The sequence below is a fragment of the Cyclopterus lumpus genome, chromosome 19 (assembly GCF_009769545.1).
Source record: "Cyclopterus lumpus isolate fCycLum1 chromosome 19, fCycLum1.pri, whole genome shotgun sequence".
Lineage (NCBI taxonomy): Eukaryota > Metazoa > Chordata > Actinopteri > Perciformes > Cyclopteridae > Cyclopterus > Cyclopterus lumpus.
This window is the reverse complement of record NC_046984.1, coordinates 17,401,658-17,421,423: the sequence shown is the minus strand read 5'-3', so window position 1 is coordinate 17,421,423 and position 19,766 is coordinate 17,401,658. Positions and strand designations below refer to the sequence as shown.

Genomic DNA, 19,766 nt, shown 5'->3' with positions numbered 1-19,766 from the left:
CGCCCCCCTCAGGTGATAATTGTCGGCGGCGCGCGGCGCCCTGCTCTTAAAGCCAGCGCGAGGCTCTGTGACGGCATCCCCACCTGTCGTGATCATCGCCATGGCGGACAGCTGAACCCGGCCCCACGGAGCTCACGGGACTTCACAGGTAACTTCACAGGTAACTTCACAGGTAACTTCCACCTTCTTGTTCCACCGGTGATTCGAGCAGGTAACGGCGGGCTTGAACCGCGAGGACCCCGGGGGGCTCTGAGAAGAGACGCCGGGGTTACGGTCGAGTTTACCGGAGCGTCACCGGGCAGAGGAGCCGTTTCTCTGGTCTACGACCAGGTGTTGGTCGTTATGACGACACCCTGGAGGAGCAGGGGTTAGTATGGGCCACCTTCCAGGGGTTAGTCTGGACCACCTTCCAGGGGTTAGTCTGGGCCACCTTCCAGGGGTTAGTCTGGACCACCTTCCAGGGGTTAGTCTGGACCACCTTCCAGGGGTTAGTCTGGGCCACCTTCCAGGGGTTAGTCTGGGCCACCTTCCAGGGGTTAGTCTGGACCACCTTCCAGGGGTTAGTCTGGACCACCTTCCAGGGGTTAGTCTGAGACGCTTTAGAAACTAATGTGACGTTTCTTCACGAGCTTCCAGGGGGTCTGATAACGAGTGAGGTCTCAGGTGACCCACATGCAGGTGGACCCTAATTATGATAATAATGCTAAGAACTGATCAGGCTGTTATGATGATAAATAAATGCACTGTCAGACATGTTGTGGGTTAATTAATCCGTAAACAATGGCACGTTTTCACTCACATTCTGTGTTTTGGGGATTTTCTGCTGTTTCTTTGTCTTATGTGACAAACTCTGTTTTTGGGGTAAAAAGAAGACGAGCTGTGAACACATTGGGTTCATTAATTATATGGTCATGTTCACAATGTTCTTATATTAACAGACTAAATTATTACGAACACACTCACCAGATGAATATGTATAAGTTAACTAGATAATAATCTGGAGGTTAATGTTGCTTTTTTTTTTTTTTTTGTCTGACTGGAATTCATCGAGGACGTTTTTGACTTGATTGTTTCACGACTTTATTTCTTAGTTTGTTAGTGGTTTAGTTTGTCGGACAGAACCGTAACTTTGAATGTGTGACGTCGTGAATTTTAATCATCTAATTAGGTGATTAATCCAAAAAAACACGCTCAACAGATGATTATGTAATTACATCCGGGACATTGTGCTTTGTTTTGCATGAGCTGCAACGAAAACACAATCTGGAGATGGAGACACATAGATATCTATATATAGATGTCTATATATGTATTATATCTCTGCAGCGGATTAATCTGTTTTTCAGTCCGCGTGCGTTTCGTGTGAACTGCAATGACGTCATCGATGGGTCACATTGCGTTGCTGCGGATTAAAAAACTTCAACAACACGTTGAGTCACACTTTCATGTCTGGAAATAGACAAACACACACCTGATCTGCACGCGCACGAAAACATGTTGTGATTGAATATAAAGCTTGTGATTTAAATACTATAACAAAGTGTTTTATATAGAGTTCTTGATATTATTATTTTATTTGGTAATATATATATATATATATATATATATATATATATATATATGAAATGGTATAAAACGCATTATAATGTAAGTTTAGATTCAGTTGGATGATGCGTTCAGGCTCTGCTCAGTGAAAATGAGTACTGAAGGTAAATCATAACATTTAGTATTTTTGATGCTTTGCTGACTTCAGAGAAGGTTTAATTAATTTTTTTTTTTTTTTGGGACTGACATTATTAAACATCCTGGATCCTTATAGACCAGCTGCTGTAATGAACTCCATATGGATCAATATATGTTAATGTGGATCAATAAGTAAAAACACGTCATCATTAACTCTAAATAACATTTCTTTCTTCTGCTCCGTTGCTCCCGGTGTATTTCAAGTCTCCGTTTCGCTCACCAGGACGACGCAGCCGGGTGGTTTCGAGGCCGAGCGTCTGACTCCGCCCCCCCCTTCGGCTGACATGATGGAGGTGGCCGGTCCCTGGACGGAAGTGTTCGACGGCTCTGAGCTGGGGAGCTCCTCCACGCTGACGCCTCTGGTGGCCGACTCCCCGTCCATCCGGCGCTCCCAGCCCATCGTCATCACCGTGAACAGGTACGAGGCAGCTGGACGTGAGTCAGCTGTTGTCTCACTCAGTGACTCAACCTCAGGCCGAAAGTCATCCGACGACAAGCGTTTCCTGATGTCACGGCGTGAAGAAAGAAGCACTTCCTCCTCCACTCGATGATGTCATGGCGTGAAGAAAGAAGCACTTCCTCCTCCACTCGATGATGTCATAGCGTGAAGAAAGAAGCACTTCCTCCTCCACTTGATGATGTCATAGCGTGAAGAAAGAAGCACTTCCTCCTCCACTCGATGATGTCATAGCGTGAAGAAAGAAGCACTTCCTCCTCCACTTGATGATGTCATAGCGTGAAGAAAGAAGCACTTCCTCCTCCACTCGATGTCATAGCGTGAAGAAAGAAGCACTTCCTCCTCCACTTGATGATGTCATAGCGTGAAGAAAGAAGCACTTCCTCCTCCACTCGATGTCATAGCGTGAAGAAAGAAGCACTTCCTCCTCCACTTGATGATGTCATAGCGTGAAGACAGAAGCACTTCCTCCTCCACTTGATGATGTCATAGCGTGAAGAAAGAAGCACTTCCTCCTCCACTTGATGATGTCATAGCGTGAAGATGGAAGCACTTCCTCCTCCACTCGATGATGTCATAGCGTGAAGAAAGAAGCACTTCCTCCACTCGATGATGTCATAGCGTGAAGATGGAAGCACTTCCTCCTCCACTCGATGATGTCATAGCGTGAAGAAAGAAGCACTTCCTCCTCCACTCGATGATGTCATAGCGTGAAGATGGAAGCACTTCCTCCTCCACTCGATGATGTCATAGCGTGAAGAAAGAAGCACTTCCTCCACTTGATGATGTCATAGCGTGAAGATGGAAGCACTTCCTCCTCCACTCGATGATGTCATAGCGTGAAGATAGAAGCACTTCCTCCTCCACTCGATGATGTCATAGTGTGAAGATGGAAGCACTTCCTCCTCCACTCGATGATGTCATAGCGTGAAGAAAGAAGCACTTCCTCCTCCACTCGATGATGTCATAGCGTGAAGAAAGAAGCACTTCCTCCACTTGATGATGTCATAGCGTGAAGAAAGAAGCACTTCCTCCTCCACTCGATGATGTCATAGCGTGAAGATAGAAGCACTTCCTCCTCCACTCGATGATGTCATAGCGTGAAGATGGAAGCACTTCCTCCTCCACTCGATGATGTCATGGCGTGAAGATGGAAGCACTTCCTCCTCCACTCGATGATGTCATGGCGTGAAGAAAGAAGCGTCTATTTAAACTAATTGTTTGGGGTCTATTTTCAGTTAAATCACGAGGCGTCTCTTTGTACATTTATTGTGTGTTTTTATTTATTTAGTGTGCTTCTGTCCCGCCTCCAGGGCCCAAGGCTCCGCCTCCTCCGTCCCGGCCATACCCAACCCGTTCCCGGAGCTGTGCGGCCCGGCCAAGTCACCGGTGCTGATTGGTTCTCTTCCCCCGACGTCCACCAACAAGCACGTGAGTCGGTTTCCATGACTACCAAACTTTACTTCCTGTCAAGGCTGGAAGCCCATTTGTGCCAGTGAAAAGAAATATAAGATTCAGCTGTGATGATAACAATAGTCATTACTAGAGATAGAAAGTTGAAATTATGAGATAAAAAAGTGCGCTTCAGTGGCGCCATTTTTATTTTCATCTCAGGATTATGGCGCTGAGTCATTTATGAGATGACTTTCCATGGGGATCTTTTTATTATCACAGCTAAATGTTGGTCTTATTTCTTCTACTGGTGTAAATGATCTCCCAGGTGTCACAAACGATTTAATTGCTTTCAGTTTCATTTTTACATCACAGGGAGTCTTTACCGAACTGAATCCATGACTTGAGGAACTGAACATTCATGAGAACCAAATTATTTCTTATAAATGTGTGTTCTCCTATAGTCTTTCGGAGTAAGGTTTAATAAATCACTTCTGTCTGGTGACAGAGCCTCTAAATGTGTCTCGACCTGTTCGCTGTGAATGTCGCGTCAACACGTCGCGTCAACACGTCGCGTCAACACGTCGCGTCAACACGTCGCGTCAACACGTCGCGTCAACACGTCGCGTCAACACGTCGCGTCAAACATGTCGTGTCGTGTCAAACATGTCGTGTCGTGTCAAACATGTCGTCTCAACATGTCGTGTCTGTCAAACATGTCGTGTTAAACATGTCTCAACATGTCGTGTCAAACATGTCTCAACATGTCGTGTCAAACATGTCGTCAACATGTCGTGTCTGTCAAACATGTCGTGTTAAACATGTTGTCTCAACATGTCGTGTCAAACATGTCGTGTTAAACATGTTGTCTCAACATGTCGTGTCAAACATGTCGTCTCAACATGTCGTGTCAAACATGTCGTCTCAACATGTCGTGTCTGTCAAACATGTCGTGTTAAACATGTTGTCTCAACATGTCGTGTCAAACATGTCGTCAACATGTCGTGTCTGTCAAACATGTCGTGTTAAACATGTTGTCTCAACATGTCGTGTCAAACATGTCGTCTCAACATGTCGTGTCAAACATGTCGTCTCAACATGTCGTGTCTGTCAAACATGTCGTGTTAAACATGTTGTCTCAACATGTCGTGTCAAACATGTCGTCAACATGTCGTGTCTGTCAAACATGTCGTGTTAAACATGTTGTCTCAACATGTCGTGTCAAACATGTCGTGTTAAACATGTTGTCTCAACATGTCGTGTCAAACATCTCGTGTCAACATGTCTGTTGTTACAGCGACGCATCAGCTGTTCAGTTTGTTTAACCAGAGTTATCGCTTTAGTAGAGACGTCATGCCTCTTTGCCTCTCTGTCTCTCTGTCTCTTTGCCTCTCTGTCTCTTTGCCTCTCTGTCTCTTTGCCTCTCTGTCTCTTTGCCTCTCGCTCTCTCTGTCTCTTTGCCTCTCTGTCTCTTTGCCTCTGTCTCTTTGCCTCTCTGTCTCTTTGCCTCTCTCTCTCTCTGTCTCTTTGCCTCTCTGTCTCTTTGCCTCTCGCTCTCTCTGTCTCTTTGCCTCTCTGTCTCTTTGCCTCTCGCTCTCTCTGTCTCTTTGCCTCTCTGTCTCTTTGCCTCTCTGTCTCTTTGCCTCTCTGTCTCTCCTTCTTTGCCTCTTTGTTTCGAAGAGTTCATTCTAAGCTCACAAACACAATAATTCTTAATGCCATAGTCCTGAATATTGACATGAATGCTTTGAGGTTCTTCCCTTCAACACTACGTTGTCATGAAGAGAAACCGACTTGTCCTTAATTTAACCAACAATTCGAGACCCAAAGATATTTATTAACATGATTATTATCGGAAGCAAAGAATTCTGATCAAAGTTTAAACTGTTTCACCGACGCCTCCTTTATTTAATAGTGTTTGCGGGTCATCGACCGTCGTGGGCCATAAAAGCTGTTTGATGATTATCAGCAGATTAAAAGCCTTTCAGACTTCTGCACCGAGTGAGTAATGTGAACCGGTAAAGGAGTCGTGATGTCCCTCTTTAATGGGAACCGGTAAAGGAGTCGTGATCTCCCTCTTTAATGTGAACCGGTAAAGGAGTCGTGATCTCCCTCTTTAATGGGAACCGGTAAAGGAGTCGTGATCTCCCTCTTTAACCGGTAAAGGAGTCGTGATCTCCCTCTTTAACCGGTAAAGGAGTCGTGATCTCCCTCTTTAACCGGTAAAGGAGTCGTGATCTCCCTCTTTAACCGGTAAAGGAGTCGTGATCTCCCTCTTTAACCGGTAAAGGAGTCGTGATCTCCCTCTTTAACCGGTAAAGGAGTCGTGATCTCCCTCTTTAATGGGAACCGGTAAAGGAGTCGTGATGTCCCTCTTTAATGGGAACCGGTAAAGGAGTCGTGATCTCCCTCTTTAATGGGAACCGGTAAAGGAGTCGTGATGTCCCTCTTTAATGGGAACCGGTAAAGGAGTCGTGATGTCCCTCTTTAATGTGAACCGGTAAAGGAGTCGTGATCTCCCTCTTTAATGTGAACCGGTAAAGGAGTCGTGATCTCCCTCTTTAATGTGAACCGGTAAAGGAGTCGTGATCTCCCTCTTTAATGGGAACCAGTAAAGGAGTCGTGATCTCCCTCTTTAATGGGAACCAGTAAAGGAGTCGTGATCTCCCTCTTTAACCGGTAAAGGAGTCGTGATCTCCCTCTTTAATGTGAACCGGTAAAGGAGTCGTGATCTCCCTCTTTAATGTGAACCGGTAAAGGAGTCGTGATCTCCCTCTTTAATGTGAACCGGTAAAGGAGTCGTGATCTCCCTCTTTAATGGGAACCAGTAAAGGAGTCGTGATCTCCCTCTTTAATGGGAACCAGTAAAGGAGTCGTGATCTCCCTCTTTAACCGGTAAAGGAGTCGTGATCTCCCTCTTTAACCGGTAAAGGAGTCGTGATCTCCCTCTTTAACCGGTAAAGGAGTCGTGATCTCCCTCTTTAATGGGAACCGGTAAAGGAGTCGTGATCTCCCTCTTTAATGGGAACCGGTAAAGGAGTCGTGATCTCCCTCTTTAATGGGAACCGGTAAAGGAGTCGTGATGTCCCTCTTTAATGGGAACCGGTAAAGGAGTCGTGATCTCCCTCTTTAATGGGAACCGGTAAAGGAGTCGTGATCTTGGTCAGGTGCATCGTTTCCTGTGGATAGCTTGATCATGGGAATGGACCCCGACTCTAATAATAACGACTTTATAGAGATAATTCGGGACTAAAAACAAGTTCAAAGGCTATTTCACAAATGGTTCCGTGAATTGAGTTTTATTGACTAATAACTTGAGGGTAAGAGCACTTCTACACTCTGGTGTCGCTACTTTTACGTAATATTTGTTTGACATTTTATTCATGCTGCCCGATATCACAAGTGTTCTTCATAATCTGTAGAACGTCCTCATCACTTGTTGGCGTTAATGGTCACGTTCCCATCAGCTGATCAAGGTGTACGGGGAGGACAGCCACAGCCGCTCCGTGTGGGTCTCCAGAGGCTCCACGGCCAGAGAAGTGTGCCACCTGCTGGTCCAGACGGCCCACTGCAGCGACCAGGAGAACTGGGCTCTGCTGGAGCTGCACCCCACGCTGGGCCTGGGTACGACTAACAGGGCACGCCTCCACTGACATGGTATTTAAACAACAACAACAACAACATGCGCTTCATGACATGTCCTGCCGTCCCCCTCAGAGAGATGCCTGGAGGACCACGAGGTCGTGCTGGAGGTTCAGGCCACCTGGTCCCTCAAAGGAGACACCAGGTTCGTGTTCTGCAAGAACTACGCCAAGTACGAGTTCTTCAGGAAACCGACGGTACGCAGCCCGACCCGCATATGAGTGTTGCATGATGGGAGCTTCCATGTAACAGCCAATGAGAGTCCTGTGACTCAAACTACGCCTAATAAAAACGCGTGTAGAGTTAATTATCTGGTTTATGTTCTGAAATGTGAGCTCTGACGGGGTCCATGGGGGTTTCCAGCTGATGAATCCTAGTCTTCAGTTATTGTTTGTAAACGATAACATTGCGTGAGTCGGAGCCAGAAGCGCCTTCAGGGCCTCTCGTGCATCTCGGTGTTCAAGTCTGATTCTGCAGGTTAAACTCTGCAAATGGCATCAAACCACCACACACCTGTCCGGCCCCGCCCCTTCTTGCATAAGTGAGCAGATGACATGATTGACAGGTTGCGTGCTGGTGCAGACGCGCTGCCTCGGTGCCTCTGGGGTGTTTCGTGAGATTAGCGCCGCCGCGGCACGACGAGCGTGACAGACCGAGACGAGAACCGGTTTTGAAGCTCCGCCTCCACGGCGCTGCAGGGCTCCTGCTTAAGTCTGGAAAGATGTCTAACTGCTTTGACTCATTTTGAGACTCATTTAATCTCCTGATTTATTATTTTTTTAACTTCGAGGTGATTTGTTTAAAAGATTCAGTTCTAATTAAAAGAGAATTTTGAAAAAATCTAAATGGTTGACGTTCTCAGAAAGATAAACAACCTTTTTCTTAGCGGTTGGCGTAAGAGAATATTTTGCATTTCATTCACTAAGTTTGTGTTTTGCTGTCGATCATTTAAACCAGCAGGTCTTCTTCATTGTTCTCTGTTCATGACGTTCACATAACTTTATAAAGTCCTGTAGAAACGGAACTTTGACTGATTCATTTCAGACTTTGTCCACAACTATAAGCGGGTCTGTAAATAAATGTCCAACGTCTGAAGGAAACCTTCCTCCTCTTCCTCAGCTCTTCTTCCCAGAGGCCATGATCTCCGACAGCGCCGACGTCACCAAAGGGATGACGTCATCGGATCTCATCCAGGTGAGTCTCAGCAATTCAACACCATGTTTATTTTATGCTGCAACATTTCCTATTTGTGCATTTCACGTCTAAACAATGGGTTCCTCTGGGTTCCTCAGAACCTGCTGAGATCCGGGACGTGTCCAGAGATTCAGGGCTTCCTGCAGGTCAAGGAGCCCAGCCGTAAATCCTGGAAGAAGGTCTACTTCTTCCTGCGGCGCTCCGGACTCTACTGCTCCACCAAAGGCTCCTCCAAGGTCGGGGGGTCAAGTCCCACTTTTAAAAACCCCTGTGTTCCAACATGTGATGCTGAATGTGTGTGTGTGTGTGTGTGTGACACCAGGAGCCTCGACACCTGCAGTACGTGGCCGATCTGGATGACCTGAACGTTTACACGGTTGTAAACAGCCTAAAACTGTACAGCGCGCCATCGGACTTCACCTTCTGCATTAAGGTGAGGTCTATAAATAATTATAAGAAAAGATGGATGTATATTTATTTTAAAAGAAGTGTGTGTTATCCACCCAAGATCTTCCTCATTGTGTGTGTGTGTGTTTGTAGGGTTCCAGAAACCCGCTCCGGGTTCAGGACCTGAAGATCTTGTGTGCCGAGAACGAACAGACTCGGACGTGTTGGACGTCGGCGTTCAGGCTCTTCAAGGTTTCATGAGTTTAATTAACGTGGCCGTTTATTTCAAATGTGTCTTCGTCATCGTTAAAGTCCTTTACTGTGTGTGTGTGTGTGTGTGTGTGTCAGTACGGGAAGCAGCTCCAGTCTAACTACCAGTTATCAAAGTCGGCCCCGAAGAACCTGGAAGGAACCCAGCGAGCGGACGTCAAGGTGAGCTCCTCCGTCTGGTCACATGACGTAGTTCTGAAGCTCCGCCTCTTCTCTTTCCTCCGTCGGGTCACATGGCGTAGTTCTGAAGCTCCGCCTCTTCTCTTTTAAACTCTGTTTCTCCGAGCAGTCGACGTCTGAGGCGAGTCTGGTGGCCATGGACTTCTCAGGGAAGACCGGAGGACGGGTCATCCAGAACCCCACGGAGGCCCAGAGCGCCGAGAGGGAGGAGGGGCAGGCCTGGAGGGTGAGGAGGAGGAGGAGGATGGACAGGCCTAGGGGGGGTGGGGGGGTGTTTAAGGAGAAACTGAAGTGATGTGTTCTTCTTCCAGAGGAGAGAAGCTCTGAGGTGCAGTCTTCCCAACTTGAACTCTGGAGCGAGACCGACCAGTAAGTCCACATGAGAGGAGACCTGGTCCGGGTCCCTTCTGTACTTCTGAAATTCCTCACCTACATTTATTTATGCGTCCTCACTTGACTCAGGAGGCGAGGAGGCAGTGCGCTCGCTCGCCTCATGTGTGCGTTTGTTCCTTTGCAGCCATCCACAAGTCCCAGCCCTGGTTCCACGGGGGCGTGTCCAGGAAGGACACGCAGAGACTGATCGAAAAGCAGGGCCTCGTAGACGGGTGAGTGGGACCAGAGCCCCGTGAGACCAGAACCCAGTGGGACCAGAACCCTTCCTCACACTGAAGGCTGCCTCCCTTTTTTTATTTCAGGCTGTTCCTGATCCGTGAGAGCCAGCAGCACGCGCAGTGCTTCGTGCTCTCGCTGTGTTACAAGCTGAAGCCCAAACACTACCTGGTGATCCCTGTGAGTCCACACACACACACACACACACACACACACACTACACACACACACACTTTAGTGCGCGTCCTAACCGCGGCGGCGTTGTGCCCTCAGTGCGAGGACGACGGCAGGAAGTACTTCACCATGGACGACGGCGTGACCCTCTTCATCGACCTCCTGCAGCTGGTGGAGTTCCACCAGATCAACAAGGGCATCCTCCCCGTCTGCCTCAAGCACCCCTGTGTCTGTGTGGCCCTCTGAGGCCCCCCTACCCAAAGGTGCACTGTGAGGCCCCCCCTACCCAAAGGTGCACTGTGAGGCCCCCCTACCCAAAGGTGCACTGTGAGGCCCCCCTACCAAAAGGTGCACTGTGAGGCCCCCCTACCAAAAGGTGCACTGTGAGGCCCCCCTACCCAAAGGTGCACTGTGAGGCCCCCCCACCCAAAGGTGCGCCTCACAGTGCCACACAGACACAGAAGATGGGCCTCAAGCACCCCCGTGTCTGAGGCCTTTTTACGCCCCCCACCACCACCCAAAGGAGGAGGTGGGGGCACACAGTCGGGACACCTTCGGGTCCAAGAAGCTGATAAACCTGAATTCTGTGGAGGTCGATGTGACTATTGGTATCGGAGGCTCTGCCCCTCTTTAGTATTTCACTTTTTATTTTTTTTATTAACGATGCCTCAGACTTTGATCTGGCTCTGTGACGCCACCCCCCCTTGTGGCCACCAGAGGGCGCTCCAGTCAAAGCTTTCTTGTCTTTTTTAAACTAACACGCTTTTTTTGTTTTGTTTTTACATTGTGGTTATTATTATTATAACCCTAACAATAACCCAGGTTGCGATCATGTAGCGCGTCAACTCCTCCGACTGTTTTGTATTTATTTTTATTTGTGCTTTATGTACTTTAACCATCTTGTGTGTTTATTCAGAACCAGAACTCTCACCGCTGTATTTGCACAACGATGGTGATGGGGAGCTTTTTTTTTTTATATCAGGGTTTTTACTGTGGCACAATATCTGGGATGGTAATGCCAAAATTATATGTATTTAATTTCTGAAATGACGAGTGTAAAATCAAGTGTTTCTAAAATGTTTGTTTTACTTTTAATATTTGCACCGTTTTGCTTTTTATCATGAAGGTCTTTTTCTTAGAATGTCTTTATTTTTTATTAAAAGGGTTTGAGTTTTATATAGAGATGTATATAATGTTCAGACTTGTTTTTATATGTTGAATAAACAGTCATATTAAACATAGATTTTCATAAAATTCACTTGTCTATGTATTTGAGTCTAAACCTGGAAAACCTCTCTGGAACTTCTTCACATGCTTTTTTATTTAAATAATTATGAACATTGAGAACTTTTGTTTCTTCACGACCTCGCAGATTCATCTGGTGACCCTTTTGAGGGGCCTGAGCCGTATGTTGAGCCACTGTAGCGCCACTGTAGCGCCACCTGGAGAGCACACTGGTTTGGTGCCTTCACCGGTGACTGAGTATTTAACCTCTGGTTAATACGGAGGACCTCGTCATGCTGCTGGAGGCCTGAACTGTGGTGACCTGCTGTGAGACGCTGAGCTCTTCTTCATATATTGATGTCCCATTAATGCACTTTAATAACTTTGCTTCTTCCCTAGAGTCTCAGTGCTTTCTGGCCTCAGAGGATAATAAAGAGAACCTCTTAGAGTCTAGAATATTTAGACTCTTAAAGGAGTGGACGACGTCATCGTGACGTCTCTGGTTTGAGGACGGATGTTTTGAAGCCTCGAGTTCGGTGATTTAGCCATCGCCATCTTGTTTTTATTTGCAACCAGTGAACTGAAATTTGGACTGGAGGAGTAACGTCGACCTGTCAATCACCTTGTAGCCCCGCCCTAAAGCATACCCTGCTTTATGGTCTGTTTTTGAATGCAGAGAGAATGCAGCTTTAACACGTGAAACATAGACTTCTATACAACCAGAGTCGCCCCCTGGTGGTCAGTAGAGAGAATGCAGCTTTAACACATGAAGTATAGACTTCTATACAACCAGAGGAGTCGCCCCCTGGTGGTCAGTAGAGAGAATGCAGCTTTAACACATGAAGCATAGACTTCTATACAACCAGAGTCGCCGCCCCCTGGTGGTCAGTAGAGAGAATGCAGCTTTGGTCGGTGTAACTCTGTTTGGACCTTCACTATCTAAGTCTCCATGACTCGTTTTGTGATTTTGACGCCGTATAAATAAATGGAATTGGATTATATAGAAATGTAGTAAAGTATAATCAAATTGTGCTTATATACATTGTTTGAGTTCCATTCTACGCTTCTTGTGGAAGCGGTTCCTCAACACTGAGCAGAGAAAGTGCCGCCCAGCCTGATTTAAAGTCTGATGATTATAAAACCATCATCGGCCCAAAACGAGACTAACTTAAAAAAAAACCTGGACCGACTCCTGACGAAGCTGATTGGTGGAGCAACATGAAAGGCAGCCTGGAGGTTATTGTGGAGCGATGGCAGGCTGCACTGATCCCAGATCCGCTGCTCTGCGGCTTCAGAAGCCACTGACCTACTCTGTGTGTGTGTGTGTGTGTGTGTGTGTGTCGTTAAATACCAGTGTGCCTGGGGAACCCTTCCTCTCCGCTGCAGCCCTTTTCTGGTGGAGGGGTTGCTATGGCAACACTATTTTATATTTCTTTTAGGGGCCGGCCAGGTAAAATTAATAAAAAGGCTAAAAAGACGAGACGGAAGCAATGTGAAATATTACTTTTAATTTGTATTACTTTATGCATAAACTCCACTTCATTGGTTTGATAACTTAATGAGCAGGATTACTTTTATAGTTTTCTACTTTAAATATATTTTGATAATACTTTTTAATGTAAGATTCTAAAGGCGGATTGATTTGACCAACATTTTATTTTAAGATCTGAATATTTTCTCCTGATGCATGCTGGGATATAGGTTCCTGATACTAACTGGATCCCAGTGGGGGTCCCACAGAGTGATAGAGCTGATGAGGTGGGCGTGGCTAACAGGTGTACAGAATGATCTGATGAGGTGGGCGTGGCTAACAGGTGTACAGAACAAGGTGAAGTCTGAAGTCAGGACTAGTCTGAAGTCTCTAGTCTGAAGTCTAAAGTCTCTAGTCTGAAGTCAGAGGACTAGTCTGAAGTCAGAGGACTAGTCTGAAGTCAGAGGACTAGTCCAAAGTCTCTAGTCTAAAGTCTCTAGTCTGAAGTCAGAGGACTAGTCTAAAGTCTCTAGTCTGAAGTCAGAGGACTAGTCTGAAGTCTCTAGTCTGAAGTCAGAGGACTAGTCTAAAGTCTCTAGTCTAAAGTCTCTAGTCTGAAGTCAGAGGACTAGTCTGAAGTCTAAAGTCTCTAGTCTGAAGTCTCTAGTCTGAAGTCTAAAGTCTGAAGTCTCTAGTCTGAAGTCAGAGGACTAGTCTAAAGTCTAAAGTCTGAAGTCTCTAGTCTGAAGTCAGAGGACTAGTCTAAAGTCTCTAGTCTAAAGTCTCTAGTCTGAAGTCAGAGGACTAGTCTGAAGTCTAAAGTCTCTAGTCTAAAGTCTGAAGTCTCTAGTCTGAAGTCAGAGGACTAGTCTAAAGTCTAAAGTCTGAAGTCTCTAGTCTGAAGTCAGAGGACTAGTCTAAAGTCTGAAGTCTCTAGTCTGAAGTCAGAGGACTAGTCTAAAGTCTCTAGTCTAAAGTCTCTAGTCTGAAGTCAGAGGACTAGTCTAAAGTCTGAAGTCTCTAGTCTGAAGTCAGAGGACTAGTCTGAAGTCTAAAGTCTCTAGTCTGAAGTCAGAGGACTAGTCTGAAGTCTCTAGTCTGAAGTCAGAGGACTAGTCTGAAGTCTCTAGTCTGAAGTCAGAGGACTAGTCTAAAGTCTCTAGTCTAAAGTCTCTAGTCTGAAGTCAGAGGACTAGTCTGAAGTCTAAAGTCTCTAGTCTGAAGTCTGAAGTCTCTAGTCTGAAGTCTAAAGTCTGAAGTCTCTAGTCTGAAGTCAGAGGACTAGTCTAAAGTCTCTAGTCTGAAGTCAGAGGACTAGTCTGAAGTCTAAAGTCTCTAGTCTGAAGTCTGAAGTCTCTAGTCTAAAGTCAGAGTCAGAGGACTAGTCTGAAGTCAGAGGACTAGTCTGAAGTCTCTAGTCTGAAGTCTGAGGACTAGTCTGAAGTCTCTAGTCTGAAGTCAGAGGACTAGTCTGAAGTCTCTAGTCTGAAGTCAGAGGACTAGTCTAAAGTCTCTAGTCTGAAGTCAGAGGACTAGTCTGAAGTCAGAGGACTAGTCTGAAGTCTCTAGTCTGAAGTCAGAGGACTAGTCTGAAGTCAGAGGACTAGTCTGAAGTCTCTAGTCTGAAGTCAGAGGACTAGTCTAAAGTCTCTAGTCTGAAGTCAGAGGACTAGTCTGAAGTCTCTAGTCTGAAGTCAGAGGACTAGTCTCTAGTCTGAAGTCAGAGGACTAGTCTGAAGTCTCTAGTCTGAAGTCAGAGGACTAGTCTGAAGTCTCTAGTCTGAAGTCAGAGGACTAGTCTGAAGTCAGAGGACTAGTCTAAAGTCTCTAGTCTGAAGTCAGAGGACTAGTCTGAAGTCTCTAGTCTGAAGTCAGAGGACTAGTCTAAAGTCTCTAGTCTGAAGTCAGAGGACTAGTCTAAAGTCTCTAGTCTGAAGTCAGAGGACTAGTCTGAAGTCAGAGGACTAGTCTGAAGTCAGAGGACTAGTCTGAAGTCTCTAGTCTGAAGTCAGAGGACTAGTCTGAAGTCTCTAGTCTGAAGTCAGAGGACTAGTCCAGGTTTAAGTGAACTGCTGCTAAATGTCACTTTTAACAGTCTGACCGCAGATTAATAGAAATGCTCAAAAACAACCAAAAGCCCCAGAATGCACCACAGAGACGTTCAGCTGGCATGAACATATACATTCAGTCTAATAATTAGCACCAATAAGTTAATTATCTTAAATTCTTCGCCAAAGAAAAGGCAAAAGGAGCTCTTTTTAGTAAATAAAAAGCAGGAACCAGCTCATAAATAAGAGATGTGTGTTTCCAGGGCTGCAGGCGGCAGCACTGGAGAGGAGGGCCTCGGCTTTACACTCATTAATTCTACAATGATCATTTCTCTCATCCGAATTGACAGTTTTCTCCATTTTATTCCGCCGCCAGCAGCTAGGAATGTACATTAGGTTATGGAGTTATGTTATTGATCCTTTGTGACAGTCTGGCGGAGCTCCAAGCGGCAACGACGACATTCAGAGTGTCTCAAAGACGTTTATTGGTCAACAAGCCAAGTTTAGTTTAAAGCCAGAGAAGATTTCTATTCTTCTTTTAAAAAGTCATTAATAAATCTGTCCAGATTCCAGTCGAGACTCCAGCTTCGTGGAAACAGCCGCGCGTGAACGTGACCCACTTCCACGCAAACAAACATCTGCCGGATTGTTTGTGAAAGACACAAATAGAACGAGTCAATTAAAACCCAACCGATGACGAACCCGAATAAAAAGTGTTATTTTCAGACTCCTGACAGCAGAATCCAGACGTTGTGACGGCGGTTCGAGTCCCGGCCGGCTCTTTCATCCTCCTGTCACGGCCCGGTGTGATGCACAATAACACATCTAAAGCTTTAATGACCACGCGTTTGTAATTCCCTCAGACTTCAAATAGGTTCCCCAGCAGGAGGTCGAGGTCTTTTGTTCCAGGTAATTAAATGTATCAAGGTGCGAATGCAATTACTACGAAGCACTCTTTGGTCTGATTGTCTTTGAAGCGCTCGCCTGGTTCAAGTCCCTTTTCATCCACGAGTCTTCTTCATCTTCTTCTTCTTCTCCTCCTTCTTCTTCTCCTGTGAGATGTAGAGTCTTAAAGTCACCCACAGTTACGAATCCATTCTGAGCACGACTCGACCCGTTTAATGTCACTTCCTGGCTGTGGGTGAATATTAAATAATGTCTGGAAAACATTTGAGAGGATGCAGTGATGCAATCTGTCGAGGCAAAAGAGCGTCTGTGTTCTCAATGGATTATATTAATTTGTGTTTCCACCCACTCGTTAGCAGAAGAACTCTTTTACCCTCTTCATGAAAGCGTTGATCAAATAAGACTTGCGGTCCCCGCTTTAATTATATATGGGTGTCTCTGTGTGTGTGTGAATATATATACATGTGTGTTTAATTTATATATATATATATATTTAGTTATATATATTTAATTAATATATGTGTATGTATATGTTTAATTTATTTAATTAATATATATTAATTAATATATATTTAATTAATATACATACATATAATTAATATATATACAGTGTATATATTTAATATATAATTAATAAATATATATTTAATTTATTTATATAATTAATTTATGTATATTCTGTTTGTGTGTGTGTTGTATTGATAAATGAGATCAGTTATTAAAGATGTAATTTCTTTAAAACACCTCATTTACAATTATGATAAATATATTATTCATGCAGTTGCCACGAATAAATAAGATTCTCTACAGATATCCATAACGCTGAAATAATCCTCTTGGTGTCTTATCCGACATAACACTGATAAAAAAAAAGGAATAAATATGAGGATCAGTACGCATATTTGCAGCATGCACATATACATCAGTGCATAGAATGAAATGAATAAGTAATAATATAAAAGCTGCTTTGTTGCATTCAGAGCGACGTCAAAGTTTCTGTGTTTTTATCCAGAAAGAAACATGCATTGATCCAACTGACATAATGAGGTCCCACTTCTTTATTTAATAACCAGAGGGGAGAAACCAACCAGGGCTGCACCATTCTTTTTCATCAATATTGAGATCTTAATTATTTATTAATTTTGGTGACAAAATATTTTTCTTGCACTTTCACATTCAGAACAAAAGAGAACTTGGATTTTACAAAAAATGTCACAGAAGCAAAATCAAATGGGACCAACCAGTGAACAGGAAGTGACCATATTAGGACTGAGGAGGCGTATCTCTCGTCAATCGATCTGTCAATCACCGTGTAGCCCCGCCCTAAAGCATCCCCTGCTTTATGGTCTGTTTGACTCTAAATGACCATAATTTACTAAATGAACATCATTCTGTATTGAAGAAGACTTTAAACTAGAGATTGAGACCAAAAACTAATGTTTACAATGTTTACTGAGGGAATACATCAAGAGAAGTAGAGTCATTTATATAGACTTCTATACAACCAGAGGAGTCGCCCCCTGGTGGTCAGGAGAGAGAATGCAGCTTTAACACATGAAGCATAGACTTCTATACAACCAGAGGAGTCGCCCCCTGGTGGTCAGGAGAGAGAATGCAGCTTTAACACATGAAGCATAGACTTCTATACAACCAGAGGAGTCGCCCCCTGGTGGTCAGGAGAGAGAATGCAGCTTCAACACATGAAGCATAGACTTCTACACAACCAGAGGAGTCGCCCCCTGGTGGTCAGTAGAGAGAATGCAGCTTTAACACATGAAGCATAGACTTCTATACAACCAGAGGAGTCGCCCCCTGGTGGTCAGTAGAGAGAATGCAGCTTTAACACATGAAGCATAGACTTCTATACAACCAGAGGAGTCGCACCCTGGTGGTCAGGAGAGAGAATGCAGCTTTAACACATGAAGCATAGACTTCTATACAACCAGAGGAGTCGCCCCCTGGTGGTCAGGAGAGAGAATGCAGGTTTAACACATGAAGCATATACTTCTATACAACCAGAGGAGTCGCCCCCTGGTGGTCAGGAGAGAGAATGCAGCTTTAACACATGAAGCATAGACTTCTATACAACCAGAGGAATCGCACCCTGGTGGTCAGGAGAGAGAATGCAGCTTTAACACATGAAGCATAGACTTCTATACAACCAGAGGAGTCGCCCCCTGGTGGTCAGGAGAGAGAATGCAGCTTCAACACATGAAGCATAGACTTCTATACAACCAGAGGAGTCGCCCCCTGGTGGTCAGGAGAGAGAATGCAGCTTTAACACATGAAGCATAGACTTCTATACAACCAGAGGAGTCGCCCCCTGGTGGTCAGGAGAGAGAATGCAGCTTCAACACATGAAGCATAGACTTCTACACAACCAGAGGAGTCGCCCCCTGGTGGTCAGTAGAGAGAATGCAGCTTTAACACATGAAGCATAGACTTCTATACAACCAGAGGAGTCGCCCCCTGGTGGTCAGTAGAGAGAATGCAGCTTTAACACATGAAGCATAGACTTCTATACAACCAGAGGAGTTGGTGCACGTATCCGCCGTCTCCTCACTTGAACCGGTGTCCCCTTTTCGTGTGTGTGTGTGTGTGTGTGTATGTGTCTGTGTGTGTGTGTGTGTCTGTGTGTGTGTGTGTGTCTGTGTGTGTGTGTGTGTGCCGTCCTCAACGCCGTCCGCGTCCCCATAATTCATTATTCTGTCGCCGGTCCACCAGGGAGCCATGAATCTGTAATTATCCTGTCATCTCGCTGCCTTTTCTCTGTATTTATTCTGTCTTCATCTGTCTGTTTCTTTGCTTTTGACTTTCATTCCTTCGGCCCGCCAGACGTCCACCTGTCACATGTCACATGTCACCTGTCACCCGTCATGATGTACGGCACACGCTGTGGCAACGTTTCCTCATTCAACGGCTCATAATGTCTTACGAAGGTCCAGCAGAACGTGTCACTTTACTTTTTTAAAATAAACTTCTGTCTTCAGAAGGGAAACATCTTAGTTTGGTTTAATACAAGATGGTGAAATTACTTTAATTATTAGTGCATTGCCACATATTTCATTAAATATTTGCTTTTTTGTTGTTTTTAAGTGTGCTTAGCGTGGTTAGCGTGGTTAGCGTGGTTAGTGTGGTTAGTGTGGTTAGCGTGGCGAGCGTGGTTAGCGTGGTTAGTGTGGTTAGCGTGGCTAGCGTGGTTAGCATGGTTAGCGTGGTTAGCGTGGCGAGCGTGGTTAGCGTGGTTAGCGTGTTTAGCGTGGTTAGTGTGGTTAGCGTGGTGAGCGTGGTTAGGGTGGCGAGCGTGGTTAGCGTGGTTAGTGTGGTTAGCGTGGTTAGCGTGGCGAGCGTGGTTAGGGTGGTTAGCGTGGCGAGCGTGGTTAGCGTGGTTAGCGTGGTTAGTGTGGTTAGCGTGGTTAACGTGGTTAACGTGGTTAGCGTGGTTAGTGTGGTGAGCGTGGTGCAGAGTTTGAGTGGATAGTGGGTAGCCCTTTAGAGCTTTAGGGTTCTTTGGCAGCAGTGGAGAACTGAAAGAGTTTGTTCCAGTCCTCTGAAACGATGGTGGGATGTCGTTGAAAGCACAGATCCGTGTGTTCTGCCAGCGGTACACCTCAAACGCCACCGCTAACATCTAGTCTGCTGTCAGGGACCTTGAAGCCAACATAAAGAGCATGGAGGAAGGCTTCCAGAGAGACCCGGATCCCGGTATGGGCCGACTGCTGAAGGACAGGAGGTTGGAGTTGAGCTCCTTCCTGCAGGAGAGGGTGAAGGGAGTCCTGGTCAGGTCTTTCTCCAGCTGAAGGACACGGATGCCCCAAGCTTATTTTTTTTTCAACCTGAAGAGATTGGCGGCGCAGAGGAAGCCGATGACCTGCCTGAAGCTCCCAGGAGGTAGGATGACCACCGACCAGAGGGAGATGAGGACCCACGCTGTGGGTTTCTACGCTGCTCTGCTTGGGGAAGAGCAGTGCTGTGAGGAGAGCCGTAAGGAGCTCCTGGAGGGTCTTCCACAGCTCAGTCCTTCAGAGAGGCCGACGCTGGACGGAGAGCTGACCCTGGAGGAGCTGAC

General features: G+C 45.6%; 1 protein-coding gene across 7 annotated transcripts; it reads left to right on the top strand.

Annotated features, from left to right (window-relative positions):
* Positions 1-64: 64 nt before the first annotated feature.
* Positions 65-11,264, top strand: grb7 (growth factor receptor bound protein 7). Of its 7 annotated transcripts, none has more exons than XM_034559350.1 (16): positions 65-148; positions 1,948-2,161; positions 3,514-3,631; positions 7,060-7,216; positions 7,310-7,431; positions 8,354-8,428; positions 8,527-8,664; positions 8,751-8,861; positions 8,969-9,067; positions 9,164-9,247; positions 9,375-9,491; positions 9,577-9,634; positions 9,783-9,870; positions 9,961-10,054; positions 10,148-10,295; positions 10,353-11,264. In XM_034559350.1, the coding sequence occupies exons 2-15, from the start codon at positions 2,028-2,030 to the stop codon at positions 10,292-10,294; spliced, it is 1,542 nt and encodes a 513-aa protein (XP_034415241.1). In that variant the 5' UTR covers positions 65-148; positions 1,948-2,027; the 3' UTR covers position 10,295; positions 10,353-11,264. The 7 variants fall into 7 exon arrangements, with proteins under 7 accessions (XP_034415241.1, XP_034415240.1, XP_034415242.1 ...); XM_034559349.1 differs by having other exon boundaries at positions 10,148-10,301; positions 10,358-11,264; XM_034559351.1 differs by having other exon boundaries at positions 10,148-10,311; positions 10,397-11,264.
* Positions 11,265-19,766: the final 8,502 nt, after the last annotated feature.